This window comes from Cynocephalus volans, chromosome 7 (genome assembly GCF_027409185.1).
Source record: "Cynocephalus volans isolate mCynVol1 chromosome 7, mCynVol1.pri, whole genome shotgun sequence".
Classification (NCBI taxonomy): Eukaryota; Metazoa; Chordata; class Mammalia; order Dermoptera; family Cynocephalidae; genus Cynocephalus; species Cynocephalus volans.
Window position 1 is genome coordinate 38976504 of NC_084466.1, and position 21604 is coordinate 38998107.

The 21604-nt window shown below is 34.6% G+C and overlaps 1 protein-coding gene across 7 annotated transcripts in view; it reads right to left on the reverse strand.

The window, feature by feature from the left end:
* Positions 1-21604, reverse strand: part of PIBF1 (progesterone immunomodulatory binding factor 1) — a 242338-nt gene that overhangs the window by 140724 nt on the left and 80010 nt on the right. For all 7 annotated transcript variants that reach the window (XM_063102846.1, XM_063102848.1, XM_063102847.1 and 4 more), the window contains exon 10: positions 13323-13421. In XM_063102846.1, the coding sequence (XP_062958916.1) occupies positions 13323-13421 (99 nt within the window). The remainder of the gene's footprint in view (positions 1-13322; positions 13422-21604) is intronic.

Consider the following 21604-nt stretch of genomic DNA (forward strand, 5'->3'; position numbering starts at 1 on the left):
GCTCAAATATCTGAGTCATGGGTATTCCAGAAGGGGAGGAAAATGGAGATTCCATTGAAAACATATTCAACAAAATAGTGGCAGAAAACTTCCCAGGTATAGGAAAAATCACAGATCTTCAGATCCAGGAAGCTCAACGATCTCCAAACGTATTCAACCCAAAAAGGCCTTCTCCAAGACATGTCATAGTCAAATTGGCAAAACTCAGAGACAAAGAGAGAATCTTAAAAGCTGCAAGAGAGAAGCGTCAAATCACCTATAAGGGAGCCCCAATCAGGTTAACATCAGACTTTTCATCACAAACCCTAAAAGCTAGAAAGGAATGGGATGATATTTTCAAAATACTAAAAGACAAAGATTGCCAGCCAAGAATACTCTACCCTGCAAGGCTATCCTTCCGAAATGAGGGGCAAATAGTATATTTCTCAGACAAACAAAAACTGCGGCAGTTCACTACCACAAGACCACCCTTACAAGAAATCCTCAAGGGAGTACTGGGTTTGGTTCCTGAAAAATAACTACCACTGCCATAAAAACCTAAGAAAAATCTTAACCCGCTAGTACAATAAAAATGGCATTCATGAAGAGAAAACAAGCTAACAAAAACACTATCTACAACCTAAGGAACCAACAAACAAAGAAACCAAACAGTAAATCAGAAAGCAAGGAACAAAAGACACCTAAGACAACCAAACAACCAATAAAATGCTAGGAATAAATCAACACCTTTCAATGACAACTCTTAATGTTAAAGGCTTAAATTCCCCAATTAAAAGACACAGACTGGCTGACTGGATCAAAAAGCAGGACCCAACTATATGCTGCCTACAAGAGACCCACCTCACCCATAAAGATTCACACAGACTAAGAGTGAAAGGATGGAAAAAGATTTACCATGCAAACAGAAAAGAAAAACGAGCTGGAGTGGCTATTCTTGTATCTGACAAAATAGACTTTAAACTAAAAACCATAAAAAGAGACAATGAGGGACACTACTTAATGATAAAAGGACTGATCCATCAAGAAGACATAACAATCATAAATATGTACGCACCCAATGTTGGAGCAGCCAGATTTATAAAACAAACTCTATTAGACCTAAAGAAGGAAATAGACACTAATACCATAATAGCAGGGGACCTGAACACTCCACTGTCAATATTAGACAGATCATCTAGGCAAAGAATCAGTAGAGAAACACAAGATCTAAACAAGACTCTAGACCAATTGGAATTGGCAGATATCTACAGAACATTCCACCCAACAACCTCAGAATATTCATTCTTCTCATCAGCACATGGATCATTCTCCAGGATAGATCACATATTAGGTCACAAATCAAGTCTCAGTAAATTCAAAAAAATTGGAATTATCCCATGTATCTTCTCAGACCACAATGGATTAAAACTAGAAATTAATAACAAACAAAACTCTGGAAACTATACAAACACATGGAAATTAAACAGCATTCTACTTAATGACATATGGGTCCCAGAAGAAATCAAGCAGGAAATCAAAAAGTTTATTGAAACTAATGAAAACAATGATACATCATACCAAAACCTGTGGGATACTGCAAAAGCAGTATTGAGGGGAAAATTTATTGCATTAAATGCTCACTTCAGAAGAATGGAAAGATGGCAAGTGAACAACCTAACACTTCACCTTAAAGAACTAGAAAAACAAGAACAATCCAATCCTAAAGTTAGCAGACGGAAAGAAATCATTAAGATCAGAGCAGAACTGAATGAAATTGAAAACCAAAAAACAATTCAAAAGATCAACGAATCAAAAAGTTGGTTTTTTGAAAAGATAAATAAAATTGACAAACCATTAGCATGGCTAACAAAAAAAAGAAGAGAGAAGACTCAAATAACAAAAATTAGAAATGAAAAAGGCGATATTACAACTGATTCATCTGAAATACAAGGAATCATTCGAGACTACTATAAACAACTATACGCCAACAAATTTGAAAATCTGGAGGAAATGGATAAATTTCTGGACACACACAAGCTCCCAAAACTGAACCGTGAAGACGTAGAAAATTTGAACAGACCAATAACAATAAAGGAGATTGAAGCTGTTATCAGAAGGCTCCCAACAAAGAAAAGCCCAGGACCAGATGGATTCACAGCAGAATTTTACCAAACATTCAAAGAGGAATTGACATCGATTCTTTACAAACTATTCCAAAAGATTGAAACGGACGCAAATCTCCCAAACTCATTCTATGAAGCAAACATCATCCTGATACCAAAACCAGGTAAAGATATAACCAAAAAAGAATACTACAGGCCGATATCCTTGATGAATATAGATGCAAAAATCCTCACTAAAATACTAGCAAACAGAATACAGCAACACATACGAAAAATTATTCATCACGATCAAGTGGGATTCATCCCAGGGATGCAAGGTTGGTTCAACATACGCAAATCAACAAATGTGATACACCATATTAATAAACTCAAACACAAGGACCATATGATCATCTCTATAGATGCTGAAAAAGCATTTGATAAAGTTCAGCACTCATTCATGACAAAGACCCTCTATAAGTTAGGTATAGAGGGAAAGTATCTCAACATAATTAAAGCCATATATGCCAAACCCACTGCCAATATCATCCTGAATGGGGAAAAGCTGAAAGCTTTTCCTTTAAGAACAGGCACTAGACAAGGATGCCCACTCTCACCACTCCTATTCAACATAGTGTAGGAAGTACTAGCCAGAGCAATCAGAGAAGAGAAAGAAATAAAGGGCATCCAGATTGGAAAAGATGAAGTCAAACTGTCCCTGTTTGCAGATGACATGATCCTATATATCGAACAGCCTAAAACCTCTACAAAAAAACTGTTGGAATTGATAAATGATTTCAGCACAGTAGCAGGATACAAAATCAACACACAAAAATCAGTAGCATTTCTTTTCTCCAATAGTGAACATGCAGAAGGAGAAATCAAGAAAGCCTGCCCATTTACAATAGCCACCAAAAAAATAAAATACTTAGGAATTGAGTTAACCAAGGAGGTGAAAAATCTCTATCATGAGAACTACAAACCACTGCTGAGAGAAATTAGAGAGGATACAAGAAGATGGAAAGACATTCCATGCTCTTGGATTGGAAGAATCAACATAGTGAAAATGTCCATACTACCCAAAGTGATATACAAATTCAATGCAATCCCCATCAAAATTCCAAAGACATTTTTCTCAGAAATGGAAAAAACTATTCAGACATTTATATGGAACAATAAAAGACCACGAATAGCCAAAGCAATGCTCAGCAAAAAAAATAAAGCTGGAGGCATAACACTACCTGACTTTAAGCTATACTACAAAGCTATAATAACCAAAACAGTATGGTACTGGCATAAAAACAGACACACTGACCAATGGAATAGAATAGAGAATCCAGAAATCAACCCACACACTTACTGCCATCTGATCTTTGACAAAGGCACCAAGCCTATTCACTGTGGAAGGGACTGCCTCTTCAGCAAGTGGTGCTGGGATAACTGGATATTGATATGCAGAAGAATGAAACTAGATCCATACCTCTCACCGTATACTAAAATCAACTCAAAATGGATTAAGGATTTAAATATACAGCCTGAGACAATAAAACTTCTTAAAGAAAACATAGGAGAAACACTTCAGGAAATAGGACTGGGCACAGACTTCATGAATACGACCCCAAAAGCACGGGCAACCAAAGGAAAAATAAACAAATGGGACTATATCAAACTAAAAAGCTTCTGCACAGCAAAAGAAACAATTAAAAGAGTTAAAAGACAACCAACAGAGTGGGAGAAAATATTTGCAAAATATACATCTGACAAAGGATTAATATCCAGAATATATAAGGAACTCAAACAACTTTACAAGAAGAAAACAAGCAACCCAATTAAAAAATGGGCAAAAGAGCTAAGTAGGCATTTCTCTAAGGAAGATATCCAAATGGCCAACAGACATATGAAAAAATGCTCAACATCACTCAGCATCCGGGAAATGCAAATCAAAACCACATTGAGATACCATCTCACCCCAGTTAGGATGGCTAAAATCCAAAAGACTATGAACGATAAATGCTGGCGAGGCTGCGGAGAAAAAGGAACTCTCATACATTGTTGGTGGGACTGCAAAATGGTGCAGCCTCTATGGAAAATGGTATGGAGGTTCCTTAAACAATTGCAAATAGATCTACCATACGACCCAGCCATCCCACTGTTGGGAATATACCCAGAGGAATGGAAATCATCAAGTCGAAGGTATACCTGTTCCCCAATGTTCATCTCAGCACTCTTTACAATAGCCAAGAGTTGGAACCAGCCCAAATGCCCATCATCAGATGAGTGGATACGGAAAATGTGGTACATCTACACAATGGACTACTCAGCTATAAAAACGAATGAAATACTGCCATTTGCAACAACATGGATGGACCTTGAGAGAATTATATTAAGTGAAACAAGTCAGGCACAGAAAGAGAAATACCACATGTTCTCACTTATTGGAGGGAGCTAAAAATTAATATATAAATTCACACACACACATACACACACACACAGACAAACCGGGGGGGGGGGGAAGAAGATATAACAACCACAATTATTTGAAGTTGATACAACAAGCAAACAGAAAGGACATTGTTGGGGGGGAGGGGGGGAGGGAGAAGGGAGGGAGGTTTTGGTGATGGGGAGCAATAATCGGCTACAATGTATATCGACAAAATAAAATTAAAAAAAAAAAAAAAAAAAAGGATCTATCCAGTTAGAAGATATAACAATCATAAATATGTGCACACTCAACACTGGAGCACTCAGATATGTAAAGCAAACACTCTTAGACCTAAAAAAAGAGATAGACCCTAACACAGAAATAGTGGGTGACCTGAACATCCCCCTCTCAGCATTGGACAGATCTTCCAGGCAACAAATCAAACAAACATATCACTTAAACTACACCTTAGACCAACTGGACATGGCAGACATCTACAAAACATTTCATTCAACAATTACAGAATATACATTCTTCCCATCAGCACATGGAACATTCGCCAGGATAGACCACGTTAGGTCACAAATTAAGTCTTAGCAAATTTTTTAAAAAATTGAAATCATTCCAAGTGTCTTTTCAGATCATTATTTCAAGCAACATTCATTAAAAAACATTTACAGAAAATTATTTTAAAATATATTTGAAAACACAGAATATATTTTCTAAAACAAAACAAACCATAACTGAAAAAAATTTACCATTAAATTAATTTTGAACTTAAGTTTGTAAGTGCAAACTTACACTTTAGACTCAAATACTGGCTTCTTATGTAGGATCCATAGATGTAACAGTGTATTCAACTTATTCTACTACTCACATTGATTGAGTTTTTAAATTTCCTCTTTGGGCAGAAAGTAGACTTAGAATGAGAGCAAGGATTCAAAGCAACAGAACATGAAGTAATAACTGTTCATGTTCATGAAAGCTGGGTATTTGTTACTTATTAAATTGTTGAGCTTGAGTTGGGACATACACAGGTCTTTTATATGTCTGAGGAAAAGTCCTTTCCTTTGTAGAAAATTAAAGTCCTTGAGTAAAAAGCCTTTTTCATTCATGTTTAAAAATGGCACACTGTACTTCCTTAAATTTCTCTTCATAATACAGGTTGCTCAATCACAGAATGAGGCATCTGATACAGAAAAACTAATAAATAAAAAAGATGAGACTAATTATAACTTGAATAGAAAATTGTGTATAGGCACGTCAGTGGCTTCACTTAAGCACAATTCAGGGAAACTGCATTTCATGTGAAGATTAAAACATCTGATTTTGATACAAAGGAAGCCAGAATCACACATCTGAACATCAAAAACTCAACCTCTGAAAAATAAAACACAAGAATATTTTTCCTTTTCACTATATACAAAAATGTACACACACAATATTCCCAAAATATGAGTTCAAACATATAGACAATCTACACTCAAAAGAATTTCAGTGGATTTAAAAATGTGTGTGTGTATTAGCCCGTTTCCACTGCTTATAACAAAATACTTGGAACTGGTATTTATTAAACTGGTGATTTATTAAAAAAAACGAAATTTATTGCTTACAGTTTCTGAGGCTGGGAAGTCCAAAGTCCATCTGGTGGTGGCAACAGTGAACCAAGGGTCTCACATTGCAAGATGGTGGAAGCAGAGAGAGAAGAGAGAGAGACAGACTCTTCTTTTAAAACCCTCAGAACCACGCCCTCACCACCGTTTTTAATCCATTCACTACTGCATGGTTCTACAATCCAATCACCTCTTCAAGGCTCCACCTTTCAATTACCATAATAGGACTTCCCACCCTCTTAACAGTCACAGTGAGAGCCTAGTTTCTAATACATAAAACTTGGGGGACACAATTCAAGCTTCAGGGAGTTTTAGGGGGACATAATTCAATCCACTATGATGTGTATATATAGTGTCATTTTTAAATAATAGTCCTAACCCCTAGGTTTTTGTTTTAAAAGAACACTGGAAAAGTGAACTGCAGAGATCTTTAAAATAAAACCCTCAAAATTAGCTTGGGTTTACCATTTCCTTTGCATGGTAACTTAACCAGCACATCAACACTTTTAAACTGTTGTTATTGATAATGTCAGAATCAAAAGGGACTTCAAACTCATCAAGCTACCCATTTGATGCCTCAATCCTTTCAAGCACATTCCTACTGAATGCTTGTCCAGCTGATGCCTGAACACTTCTACCAACAGAGAATGTATTAGATGTTCAAGCATTTTGAAAAGCCCTACTGGAAAATTTATTGTTACTCTTTCTTAACGTTTAGCCAGTAGTCCCAATTCCACTACGTTAGTTTTTGCCAAATGAGGAAACCAGCTCTCTCATATGCAAACCCTTCAAATATTTGTAGATAGTTATAATCTAGCACTAACAGGTAACTTTTGAATCTTTCCACAGTTTTGGTTATTTTCCTCTGAAGACCTTCTAGTTTAAAGCTTGGGTACCCAGATCCCAGCATAATTCTATAGATAAAGTAAACACCAACCACATTCTACATATAACTTCTATTACTGTAGGACAGTATCTTCATACTGAAGCCTTCCAAGTCATTTTTACATGTCATTTCTAAGTCTAAAATAACGCTGTAAATTTTTTGGACCTAAGTGCATGATCTTACATTTACTCCTATTAAAATTCATTCAGCTTATTAATTCTGCCTGAAAAGATCTATTAGATCCCTAGTCCATCATTCAATTTATTTGTTATTCTTTTCTGTTTTATATTAAATTTGTTAAATATGTGGGGTTTTTTTGTTTGTTTTTCTTTTTTTTTTTAAGATGACCGGTAAAGGGATCTTAACCCTTGACTTGGTGTTGTAAGCACCACGCTCTCCCAAGCGAGCTAAACGGCCATCCCTATATAGGGATCCAAACCCGTGGCCTTGTTATTATCAGCACCGCACTCTCCCAAGTGAGCCACAGGCCAGCCCAATATGTGGTTTTTATTTTTACTGAAATCACAGATAAAAATGTAGAAATATAGTACTACAGGGTATTATAGATGGCCATCATGTACCTACCTTTTGATTATTAATGATTCTCTAAAAATACTTGAGTAAAGCCCATCAACAGTTACTAATCCATTCACCTAACCTTGATTTGTGCCCATATTTTCCCCATCTTATTTAGAAGGATATCATATAAAGCCTTAATAAATCACTTGTACACTATTCTAACTTCATTTCCATTATTTACCACTGTAATATTCCTATTAAAGATAGAAATGTAGGGCTGGCCGGTTGGCTCACTTGGTTAGAGCATGGTGCTGATAACACCAAAGTCACGGGTTCAGATCCCTGTATTGGCAAGCCACCAAAACAAAAAACAAAAATTAAAAATTAAAAAAAAAAAAGAAATGTAATCTGTTTTGATTTATTCTTAGAGAACCCATCCTAACTCTTGGTGATACCTGCTTCTTCCAATAGCAATCTTAAGAACCATTACAAGCTCAGCTACTTATTGAGCATAATCTATGCCATACACTTAAAATATGTTATCATATCTAAGCCTCAAAACAACCCTGAAAGGTTGGAATCATCATCCCTATATGACAAAGAAAAAAAATAAGGTTCACAGAAGTCAGGAATTTGCTCAAAGCTTACACAAAGCTTATAATCAAATCATTTTATCAAAGTATTTTATAAATTATCAAAATATGATGTGTAACAAATCTGCTAATCTGTTCTTTAATAGTTGAAAGAATCTACCACCTTCTTCCCCTTAATGAAAACAAGATGATATTTGTTCACTCCCTTTATTCACTCCCATGGTCCAACAGGAGTGTTAAAAGGTATAATTTCTAATATTTCTCAGTAATTAAAACTTGGAACTCATATATGAGTACTCTTAATCATCACTGTGTTTAAATTGAATTAAAAATACTTTTAAAAAAAGGAACACATACACAAATTTCAATATTTATGAGGTACGAGAGAGTATATTGTGAAAAATCTGTATCTGTCCCCCAGCCACCCATTTCCTTCTCCAGAAGCAATAAGTATTTACATAAGCAAATACACACAAACATAAAATACACATATATGTATTACTCTTAATTTATACACAAACAACAGATATATATGCATACACATATATAAAAATATACAAACACACACACATATATGTAGTTCTGTACCTTGCCTTTTTCATCCAATGACCCATCTTGAAGATTTTTCCTCAATAGGATATAAACAGCTACTTAATTCCTTTTGTACAGCTACACTGTTGTATTCTTTTTTTTTTTTTTTTATTTCTTTTTTTTTTTTTAAATTTTATTATGTCGATATACATTGTGGCTGATTATTGCTCCCCATCACCAAAACCTCCCTCCCTTCTCCCTCCCCCCCTCCCCCCCAACAATGTCCTTTCTGTTTGCTTGTCCTATCAACTTCAAATAATTGTGGTTGTTATATCTTCTCCCCCCCCCCCCCGGTTTGTGTGTGTGTGTGTGTATGTGTGTGTGTGAATTTATATATTAATTTTTAGCTCCCTCCAATAAGTGAGAACATTACACTGTTGTATTCTATAACTGTATTCTACAACTATATCAATGAACTGTAACTCTTGCAACTACTGCCTAGATGTCAACTATGCTATAATGAGTAAGTTGGTATACATGGCATTTTGCATCTAGGAAATACATTCGTAGAATAATGCACTAGAAGTGAAATTACTGGGTCAAAGGAAATGTGCATTTGTGCTTTTGATAAGTGTCACTAAATTACTCTCCATAGAGGTTCCACCGATTTAAAATCCCAAAAACAATGTATGAGATTTCCTGTTTTCTCACATCCATGCAAACACTGTATTATCAACCTTCTGGTTTTTGCTGGAAAGTTGATATAGTTTTAATGTGAATGCAATTTGCATTTATTATTGATTTGGAGGAGAGTCTTCTTATGAGAGAATTAGTCACATGACTGTGACAGGAGTTACAAGTATTTTTTTCCCCAAATTGCATTTGTGTTCTGACTTTCCTTATGGTAGCAATGACATCAACATTTTTCATTTGTAGGCAGTCAAGTTTATCAATTCTTACTTTTACAACTTCTGAATTCCAAAACTCTTTTACAACCCCAGATTATGAAAATATTCTCCATTTGGTTTCTCTAGTATTTTAGTGGTTTTACATTTAAATCTCTGATCTATTTGCAATTTATCCTGGTGTAAGTATAGGTATGGATTCCAAGTTTCTTTTTTCCCCTACCTGACTACTCCAGTGACCTGACACAATTTATTTTTTTAATTCAGAAACTCACTTATTTAATTTTTCTGTAGGGACCACAAACCTTCCTTGTTTGGTTTAAACAAACAAACAAACAAACAACCCCCCCCCCCCCAATTTGCTGGTATTTTTATTTGGATCACATTAAATGTACAGTTTAAGTTAAGGAAACTGACATTTTCATCATCGAAAAAAAAATAATAAAATAAAATTTGTTCTCTACCAACACTACCCCAAAATTGAACTTTGGATGGATAAAAGGCATAATGTGAAACATACAACTACAAAAATTCATATAAAGAGTAAAGGTACAAGAATAGCCACCAGAATAGCCATAGCAATTCTGAAAAAAAATTTTAGAGTCAGTTTGTCAAGTTTCACTAAGTCTGTTGAATCTTTTAATACGAATAACATTGAATTGATACATTAAGAAAGATCAGATTGAGGGAACATCTAGATTCCTAATTTTTTATGTCATTTATCAATATTGCAACCCTAAGTGCGGGGGAGGGTTCTTCTTCACTTTTGATATTACAGCTCAAAAAACAGATAAGTACCTTTACCTGTTTTAAGAATTTTGTTAAAGCCCAAGCTCATTTTGAGTTTTAGATTCCCTGATAGTATTCTCATTCACTTGGTCATAAATCTGTGGTTCTATATGTCCTTTAAAGTCCTGAGCACTAACACTATTTGCTGCTCAAAGGTTATTTCTAGTGTGGCTAGAAACACTTTCATTTTTTCCTTATTTGTCTTGATTTTAAAACTATCATAAATATTTAAGGTTGGCTGAAAATTAGGCTCTGAATAAGCAAGGTCTTATCACTTTAAGGAATTAATAAATAAACTTCCTCTCATCTGGCAGTTTGAAAATGAGCTGTTTCAGTTTACCAATATTCTATTGGAAAATGCATTGGAAAGATATTATCAACTTGAACAAAAATTCAGTTAGTAAACCTTAGTAACATACTATATTAAGCAAATTATTCCACAGTAATACATAATAGTAATCATAGCAAATATTTCTGTAGTACTTATTATGTGTAAGACGTGATTAAATCCTCAATGATTCAGAAGATACTTTTAGATACCAAAGTATCTCATGGCCTTGAGGATAAATACCAGCTGCTAACATATGGATAAGTAGGATAAGGATTTAGGTGTCAGAATGTAAGAACACTGCAGATCTTATTATAAATATAAATTGGCCAATTTTATGATCAGATTTCCTATTCTCTCCAAATTTACAAAAACATGCAAAAGCTAGCAAGTTATGAAATTCTGTCTGAATATAAGTTCTGGTTCACTAAGTAAAATCTTATGTTTTCTTCTAAACCTTGTTAGTTTGCCCATAAATTTTATTCTAGAGCCATCCCTAACATATACAACCCTAAAAATACACATTCAAAAACAACAATAAAAGTCAAATAAATCTCCAGTGGACATCATGCAGATTTATAAATGGAAGGGTTATACATAATAAAAGATAAAAAATAAGAAAGGCTTTAACAGAACTCCAATAAAAATAGCTGATTTATAAATTGATTTTATACCACAATCTTTATTTTTTTTAATTTATTTTTTTTATATTTTATTTTGTCTATATACATTGTGGCTGATTATTGCTCCCCATCACCAAAACCTCCCTCCCTTCTCCCTCCCCACCCCAACAATGTCCTTTCTGTTTGCTTGTCGTATCAACTTCAAGTAATTGTGGTTGTTATTTCTTCCCCTGCCCCAGTTTTGTGTGTGTGTGTGTGTGTGTGTGTATGAATTTATATATTAATTTTTAGCTCCCACCAATAAATGAGAACATGTGGTATTTCTCTTTCTGTGCCTGACTTGTTTCACTTAATATAATTCTCTCAAGGTCCATCCATGTTGTTGCAAATGGCAGTATTTCATTCGTTTTTATAGCTGAGTAGTATTCCATTGTGTAGATGTACCACATTTTCCGTATCCACTCATCTGATGATGGACATTTGGGCTGGTTCCAACTCTTGGCTATTGTAAAGAGTGCTGCGATGAACATTGGGGAACAGGTATACCTTCGACTTGATGATTTCCATTCCTCTGGGTATATTCCCAACAGTGGGATAGCTGGGTCGTATGGTAGATCTATCTGCAATTGTTTGAGGACCCTCCATACCATTTTCCATAGAGGCTGCACCATTTTGCAGTCCCACCAACAATGTATGAGAGTTCCTTTTTCTCCGCAACCTCGCCAGCATTTATCGTTCAGAGTCTTTTGGATTTTAGCCATCCAAACTGGGGTTAGATGGTATCTCAATTATATCACAATCTTTAGAATTAGACATATTGCCACATTATAGGAAAGACATCTTCCATATTACATTTATTAAAATTTCTCCATGTCCCAAGTTTATAAAGTAGATGAGAATTCAGAAGTATAACAATTTGTGCTATTCTAAAAGATTTTGACAATAGATAAATTATATAAAGATATGCCTCAAACTTTAGTGTTATGTATTGCTCAAATCACAAATTAAACTGTAGTCTTCATTTAACAATTAAAAGACCGATTGAGCTTAATTTCAAAAGTTTAGCAGCATGTGAAAAGTATATGGAAACTTTGTGTACTATTTTAGCAACTTTTCTGTCTGAAGTTATTCCAAAATAAAAAGTTTTAAACAAAGGTAGCCACTCTGTTTACTCTGAATGTACTCAAATCATTGAAAATTTAGGATATTTAAAGAGATAATGATATTTACCTAAATGCTCATCAGTGATTTTCCTTTTAACAAGACAATTAAAAATAAATATCCTTGTCTATTGATAAAGTAAATACAAATCATTCTCTCCTGTGCCCTCCTTCCAATACACATACATTAGAAGACACAGATTTTGAAGAAATGAACTGGGAGTGTACAATGGCACAACCACTTTGGAGTTAAGTTTGGAAGGTTCTTTTTAAGTAAAACATTTATTTACTCTATGATTAGCAATTCTACTTATAGGTATTTAGCCAAGAGAAATAAAAACACATGCTCACAAAAAGAAACTTGTATAAGAACATTCTTGTAGAAGACTATTCACAGCAGCTTTATTCATGATAGGTACAAACTGGAAACAACCAAAATGTCTATTGATAGGTGAATATAATAAACTGTGGTATATTCATACCCCGCAATAAGGAATGAACTACCGATACAACAAAATGGAGTGAAAGAAGCTAGACACAAAGAGTGTATACTGTATGATTCTATTCATTTTTAATCCAAAATGAGCAAAACTAAACTGGGGTGATAAAAATCAGAAAGTAGTTGCCTCTTGAGGAGCAGTGGTTGAGATGGACTGAAAGGGTATAAGGGAATTCTGTGGAGCAACTGAACTATTCTACATCATGTTTTGTTTTCAACATATGTAATAATTATGAATTAAGAGATAATACATGTAAATTAAACTTCTATTGAAATGAAATTACACTTCCATTAAAAATATTTTTTTTAAGAAGAAAAACTAATAGAAATAAAAACTGAAGCATTGTAACATTTCTATTTTCAGGATGCTTACCTGTCTAAGAGCTGATCATGTTTTTCTAGAGCATCCTTTTCAGCCATCACTGCTCGATCCTTTTCAGCCATAGCATTATTCCTTGCTTCTCGGAGATTTCTAAAATTTAAATGTAAATTTTAGTTATTTCATATGCAAAAGTATGCAATTTTCAAAGATTCATAAACGTGCTTGATCAGAGTTGGACTATCTGACAATCTTAAGGACCCACCAAAGGTTGGTGACCCAAAGTGTATATATTATATGAATCTGCCTGTTTTGGTGAGCATCTCTAGCAGCATGCAGCAGTGTAGATGCCAACATGGCCTATCTCTAAAAGTCATGCTACCTTTCTCCACACTTTTTCTTCACATGGGTTGAAGGGCAGGCTAAACAGTTTGTATATGCACTAACTTGTTTAATCCTTACCATAATCCAATGAGATAGGTGTAATTGTTCACATATTAGCCACAAGAACACTAAGGTTTTGAAAGATTAATAAATGTTCCATAAAATACTTTATGTGAAAGATATATTTTGGAGATCACAAGAATCAAAATGGGAGTGAGAATAGTTGAAACAAAGGACCTTGGAGTCTCGGTTGTATAGGAAGGGAACAAAGGCTGATAGATTAGGAGAAAGGATAAGGGAAAAAGGACTAGAGGTTCTGATAAGATGACAGATTAAGTGGAAACAGTTGTACAAGCAAGATGGAAAACTAGAGATTGCAATTGGAGAACAGTGATTTGTAAGTACAATGGTACTTTCAGCGGCAGAATTTAAGCTGATAACAAGACAGGGTGTGACAATTAGAGTGGCTAAATGAAATAGAGCTGAAATGAAGGTCAATATTCATGTAGAGGTCAAGGAAGTATATAGCCAGGGTATTAGATAAGTCATCCACTTAACAGTGGTGATGACAGTACAAACTGAAATGGACAGAAAAGTGCATTTATTGCCAGTTAAGGGGAGTGTCCAAAAGGTGGGAAGGTAACAACAGTGAGTAATTAGTAGATTACACAGACAGGCATGGGCCTTCAAAGATTAAATTCTGTTTGTGTTTTAATGAAGGTAAAGCTTTGGATCAAGAAAAAAAACAGCAGTAAGCTTCTTTCAGAGAGTCACCTAATTTTTCTTTTTTAATCTCCTTCTCTAACAGTTATAACACAAACAAATATGTAGTATAACATACATAAATGATTTAGCTAACTTAATCCTATGCTGTATTTTCTAACCTACTTTACAGCTGAGTAAACTAAAGTTTAGAGACCTTACATGCCTAGCTCAAAGTCACACAGTCCTAGTGTTAAAGGCCTAATTTGAAACCAGCTATGTCTTACTTGAAAGCCAGTACTTTTTACATCATATTGACCTATCTTCATAAAGAATTGGATTGGCTATTAGAATTTGGGTTTTTATTATTCATAGAGAATGTCAGTAGGGAGTCATAAAAACTCATACAGTTTGAATAAATCTACCCAATAAATATTGGATTGAAATGCTTAGTGGTCATATTTGCTCTGCCAGTACTCAATGTAGTCTTTCGCATGGTAATGCTAACAACAAATTTAAAATTTAAAACATGTCAACCATTAGAGATTCGTCAGTAAAACAGCTTATGAGCCAGACATAAAATAATTTTTTTAAAAAACTGGGATACAGGCAACTCTTATTAAAAAGAATACAAACTACTTTTGTACGTTATTACTCTAGTGGAAGTGCATTCTAAAGTAGCTATCACAAAATGTCACGTTGTTATTTTCTGATGTCATCCTGGTTGCAATGATCTTTTAAAACATTCTATTATCAAACCAACTGAAACATGAAAAATTAACTTTATAGATAGAATAAAATTCTCAAAGTATATAAAACATTTATGTATTTTTCATCCCTACATGACCTAAATATTTTAGTCAGTAAATCACCACAAATTGGTTTCAATTTTCATTTCTCAAATATAGTCTCGTTATTCTTTATGTTATTTCAGTAGCAGAATCCCAAGTAGGTCACATTTACAGTGCTAATTAATCATGAATTCTTAGTTGGTAGATAGCAACACTTCAGTCCCAAACTATATTTCCTTTCTTACAACAATGGACGTTAGAAATAAAAGCAAGCCACAGGGAATGAAATAAAAACCGAACAAGCTAACATTAGGGCTTGTAAGAGGAGGTATAATCAGTGGGTACTAGTAGATTCTCCAAGCCACAATCTATATCATCTAGCTAATTATAAGTGCTATATTAAGGCATTAACAAAATTTTATGGTCATGAGGAGGAGAAGCTGATTATTTTTAACTGGAGTAAGAGAGGTAAGTGAATACAGAAAAACATTTCAAAAAAGCAGCATGTAAGTTGGACTGTGAAGGACAGATACATAAGGCAATCCAAAAAAAGAAAACTGAAATGAATGGGAGAAGTGCTAGAAGCTGAGGTTTCTACCAACAGGTCCTTTCATAGTTATTTGCAGATAAGATTTCTGTATAAACCCATTCTCCTTATCAGGTGCCACACCTTCTGTATCCGGTCCACAACCTGTGTAGTTTAACAAAGCAGCATAATTCCTTATAATGAATAAAAATAGATACTTCTTTTAATATTATCAATTGACATGTTTCAAATTAAGTTTGAGAAAGAGAAATGGAATGTATTCTTCCACTGATAATAACAGTAATAGCAATTATATAGAGTGTTTACCATGTGCCAGGAGTTGTTCTAGGCATTTTACATATAATAACTCATTTAATTGTCACAACAGTCCCAAAAAGTGTAGGTTGTATCATTATTTCCATTTTACAAATGAGAAGACTGAAACACAGAGAGGTTAAGTATTAGCCTAAGATAACACAGTAAGCAAGCTATAGAGCCCCAAAATCTTCTTAGACATTATTAGATTTATATTACATGATCACCTCACGGCACAAATAGATGTTAAATCAAAACAAGCCTTGAAAGAATTGTGAATATATTATACATTTGCTTTCATGGCCTAGAGTATGTAACATGAGCTTTCAAAATGAAACTGGTTTGATAAAACACCAATGGATTGTATTCCTGCCACAGATAAAACAATAACTTCCATATAACTAATGAATTATCCATTTCTAAATGTTAAATGCATTAGGAAATGTAACAGAAATAGAATTACAGAGAAAATAGCAGGAATACAAATGTTCTTCAAAAGAGAAGCTTGGAAGAATTGATAGAAGCTATCTGTAGCATGCATAAGTTAATGCAGCTCAAGTTTTAAAAGTCGAAACTGAGTGTATAATCAAAAGTAACTATAAAAACAGAGAAAGATGCTGGTCATTGGCCAACTGGCCAACATTATAACAAACGTTTTAAAATACAAAAATCTGAATATATCATACTTAAAAGTACTTTTACAGCTAAGATTTGATTACAAAACTGTATTTTTCATGATTCTGTCATGTTGTTAAAGCCCATGTGAAATGGACAGGGAAAGTGAGTATCCTACTGTTATAACCAGAGTGTCCAAATAATGTATTTTTCAACTTGGGGCACTTTTATTTTCCATTTTATTAAATTTATTTTTCCTTAATTGACACATAATAATTGTACATATTTATGGGCATATTATATCTGGGCACATGCGTATAAGGTGCAATGATTATTTCAGGGTAATGAGCATATCCATAACCTCCAAACATTGATCATTTCTTTGTGTTGGGAACATTGAAAATCCTCTCTACTGGCTATTTGAAATTATAGAATAAATTGTTGCTAACTGTAGTCTCCCTTTGTATATAATACTAGAACTTATTCTTCCTATTAGCCGCAATTTTGTACCCACTGACCATCCTCTTCCTATCCTTGCCACCTTACCAATGTCTAGTAACCACTATTCTGCTCTCTACTTTTATGAGATCAATTTTTTAGCTTGCACATGTAGTATTTCTCCTTCTGCAACTTGGGACATGTTTTAGAGTGAAAGAGGGAGCTATTAATAATTATGCCAGAGAAACAGGCATAAACCAGGACTTTCTTGGACAAACTGGGAAGTATGGTTATTTAAATTACAGTATTCAAATGAGAAACTTAAACAGTCAAGTTCTTAAATAATTCCCTAAATGAATGGGTTTTAACATTACAATAAAATAGACGTATTTCATATGCAATATAATGCCATCTGTGCAGATTTATCTGAAAGTATCTTACAACTGAAACTTGAAAACTTCAGTATAAAACATAAAACAACAGACTACTGTGTAAGATGGAATGTATTTTCTTACTACTAAAGGATAAATTTTACAGTACCAATAGGCCAAATCTAAATTTATATCTGAAATATGGTTAAGAAAAGTGTTAGAAGAATGAAAAAACCTTTAGGAACCTTTGAAATTCTAATAGGAACATATCAGCGTTTGGCAGTGCCACAAGCATGTCTTAGCCTGAATAAACATCACTAATGCTTCAGAACTTGAAATTTGCCAAGAATAAATAGTGAAAACAACATGGCTATCTGGTACTGGCCAGTGCCAAAAAAATCAAAACTAAAACTGAAACAAAAAAACATGGCTGTCAGAAGAGCTCAGTAGGCACAACAACTAAGCAATCTATTCTTCTCCTACCTTCATGCATGTAAAAATACTTTTGGTTAATAGAAATGAATATATTTTTCCAGTTGAAACAAAAGGGATTAAAACAGGCTATTTTATATGACAACCTTATTTATAGGGAAAGTGTTTGAATTAATCACCTAATCACTGTTCATTTCTATATCCGATACCTTTGTTTTCAAAATGGCTTAAAATAGAAGGGATGCAAGTGGGTTATCTTCTGTTTATAACCAATGACTGATAATCTTACCTTTAATTAACATAGATGGTTGTAAATCGAATGAATAGAACACAAAAATAAAATGAGCATAGTGAAAATCTTAAATAAGATATAATTTTATTAAATAATAAAATTTCTTGGGGGTGGGGAGCTGTGCATTTTAAGAGAAACTTTTCAAGATCACTGTTGACTTGAAAATACTACATTTTCCTATCCTTTTATTATAGTTGATGCCATGGTTTGAATGTTTGTCCCCCTCAAATTCATGTTGAAATTTAATTGACACTACAACAGTATTAAGAGGTAAGATCTTTGAGGGGTGATTAGGCCATGAGGGAGAAGCCCTCATGGGTAGGATTAGTGCCACTATAAAAGAGTGAGTTTGGCCCCTCTTCCCCTCTCTCTCACCCTCTAGAGCATGCTAGTAGGTCATAAATGAAAAGTTTCCCTTAAAATGCACAGCTCCCCACCCCCAAGAAGGGGCTAGTGAGCACAGAAGTGGGGGAAGAGTGATTTCTCAGTCTTAAATAGGGTGGTCAGAAAAGACCACACAGAGCAGATGACAGAAAACTTGATAAAAGTGAAGAAACAGGGCTCTATGGTATCAATGAGGAGTGGACAGTTAAGCTAATGAACTACTCCAGTAATTCAGGCAAGAGATAATGGTAGCTTGGACCAAAGTAATATCTGTGAGATGGTAAGAGATCATAAATTTTGATGACACACCAAAAGAATTTGCTGATGAATAGAATACAGAATGTGTAAAAGAGAAGAGGTTGAAGAGACTTTAGGTTATTGGTCTGAGCAAATAGAAGAATAGAGTTGACTTTAATTGAGCTGGGTAAAACTGAAGGAAGAGCAGGGTTAGTGGTAGAGTGTGGGACAGAAGTTTGCTTCTAGACATGTTAAATTTAAGATAACCAAGAAGAAATGCCAAAAGATACAAGCTGCAAAAGATGTCAAGGAGATAAGAGGACACAAACAAAGAGACTGAATAGGCATGGCCAGTGAGGAAGGGAAGAAGTTAATAGTTAAAGAATGTGTTCCAGGAGTACGGAGTGATCAACTGTGTTAAATATTGCTGATAAGGTCAAGTAAGATGAGAACTGAGAATGTAACCACTGGATTTTGGCAACATGAAGGTCTTGGGGCTTTGAAAAAAACAACTTTGTTGGAGTGACATGGGGGGCCAAAAGCATGACAGTGGATTTTTAAAAATGGAAGTAAAGAATGGATATATAAAACTCTAAGAATTTGGTTGCAAAAGGGACTAAAGGAATAAGGCAGGTGTTAGTGTGGAAAGTAGAGAAAAGAAAGGCTTTTTAAAGATGGGAGAAATAACACGTTTGTACATGGTTAGGAAATATCAGGTAGCAAGGGGAAAACTGACAATATAGGAGACAAAGGGGAGAACTGCTGGAGTTCCTTGAGCAGGAGAGGAGATGGGCTCTAGTCACAAGTGGAGAGTTTGGGTGTTTGAAGAGTAGTGTTGGAGAGGTAAGCCCTATAAAAAAATAACATTTTATGGAAAAATAAAGGCTTCTTTACTACTTTCCAAAATTAATAGGTACTCAATAAACAGTAGCTATTGTTAGTATGTTACCTAAATATGAAAATCTAAATTAAAAATATGAAAGTATTCATATAGAGAATGACTACTATGGCAATATTTCCCCAGATTTTTTATTATATAAAAAGAAAATAATAACGTGTAACAGCATCTTGGGAAAAATGGAGGAGACTCCTGGAGAGGCTTCAGCAGCTTACTATTCCTTCTGGTACCCTGTGGGCTGAGGGGAGTCATATCTGGGGCAAAGCAGAGAAACATCTCTAGGAATAGATTATGTGATCTTAGGCAAGCACTTCTGGGCTTGGTCAGAGCTGCCACATCTGTAAAAGATCTGGAATTAATTATCTTCCTTTCTAAATCTTGTCTGCAACCTGGAGTTAATGGCCATGCCTTATCGTCCATCAGTCTGTGACTACTGAAGTAGAAAGGCTGAAGTCATTCCTGATGTTCACTTCCTGTTAACCACCAGGTCTTGCCAATTCTAGTGCCTAAATATTCTTTAAATTCATCTATTGTTCTCATTCCACTTCTCATCTTCACCTAAACTTCGCAATAGCCTCCTAACGAATCTCCCTGCCTCTAAGCTCTCTTCAACTATATCTACCCCACACTGCAAGTGCAGTTACAAAAAATGAGTAAATCATGTCACTCTTCTACTACAAAACCTCCAAGAATTCCCCCCTGACAACAGGGCCTTTAAAATCTGGCCCAATCCTACTTTACCAGCCTCCCACTGCTCAATGAACTATACGATGCAGGTAAAACTGAACTCACCTTGCTTCATAACTGGAACACCCTATACACCTTCAAATATTTAAATATTATTCCAATTTTAGTATATGTGCTGCCAAAGTGAGGACAAAATATTTAATTATTATTAATAAAGTGGTGAACACATGTGGTAATCACCTATAGGCATAAAGAATATAGTTAACAATAAAAGATAGCTTACTAAAAATTCATTTACAATTATTTGAAAAGTTAAGATGCTGAAAGATACCTGCAAAGCTGTATACTTTCAGAATAATCTAATGAAGCTGAATTTTCTTAAGTTTGAAAAGATGAAGTTGAATATTCTTAAGTTTTCCCCTAAAAGAAATTTTAAAAACCATACAGATGTCTGGTAAGATATGAACAAAAGAGGTTTGTTTGTGAGTTTGCTTAGGCACTTATGAGGATATGCATTTTTAAAATGATGAACGGAACCTCTGTAAACTAATTCATCTACTACAATGCATTACATATACTCAACTAACTTGTAAGTAAATTTAGACTCAAGATTCAAAGCTGTTTAATATCACTCCAAAATTCTACACAAATTCCAAGTTTATGACATTAAAGTTTCTTCTTGAGTATGTTTGGAAGATAAATTGTGGTCAAGATGGGTTTTACTGATTTGGTGGGAAAATAAAATCACTAAAGCAATACTAATTGTTACACTTAAAGAACATTTTTTCGATCTCCTTTCTTCTACTGCCTCCCCCCTCTCAAACAATTGTAAAGCTGTTTGAATTTCCAGATTGTGTACAACATCAAGAGCATAATGAATGCCTCTAACAAATTCATCCTTACCCTTTTTAAAGTAGTGCTCAGAATAGTTCTCTCTGTGTTTACAATAATGAGACTACCTTAGATAAAGGTAGTATTACTTTCTGGAAAAACTTATATAATAAGCTGAACTTACCTCCCCTTACTTTATTATCTCACAGTATTAATTAGACAATAAATAAGCCAGCCATTTTTGCAGTAAAGTAGGCAGAAACAAATGGCATGCAGGCCCTCTATGTCTACATTATTTCATTAAAGTAAAATGGCCCACCTAGAAGCAGGCAAGAGAGCACATCCAGGGTCCTAGGCAAGGGGCTGAGGGCTTCATCTCCCTCCACCTGGAAGCACTCAAGAAGCAAAGCACACCTGGGATTCTAGGCAAGGA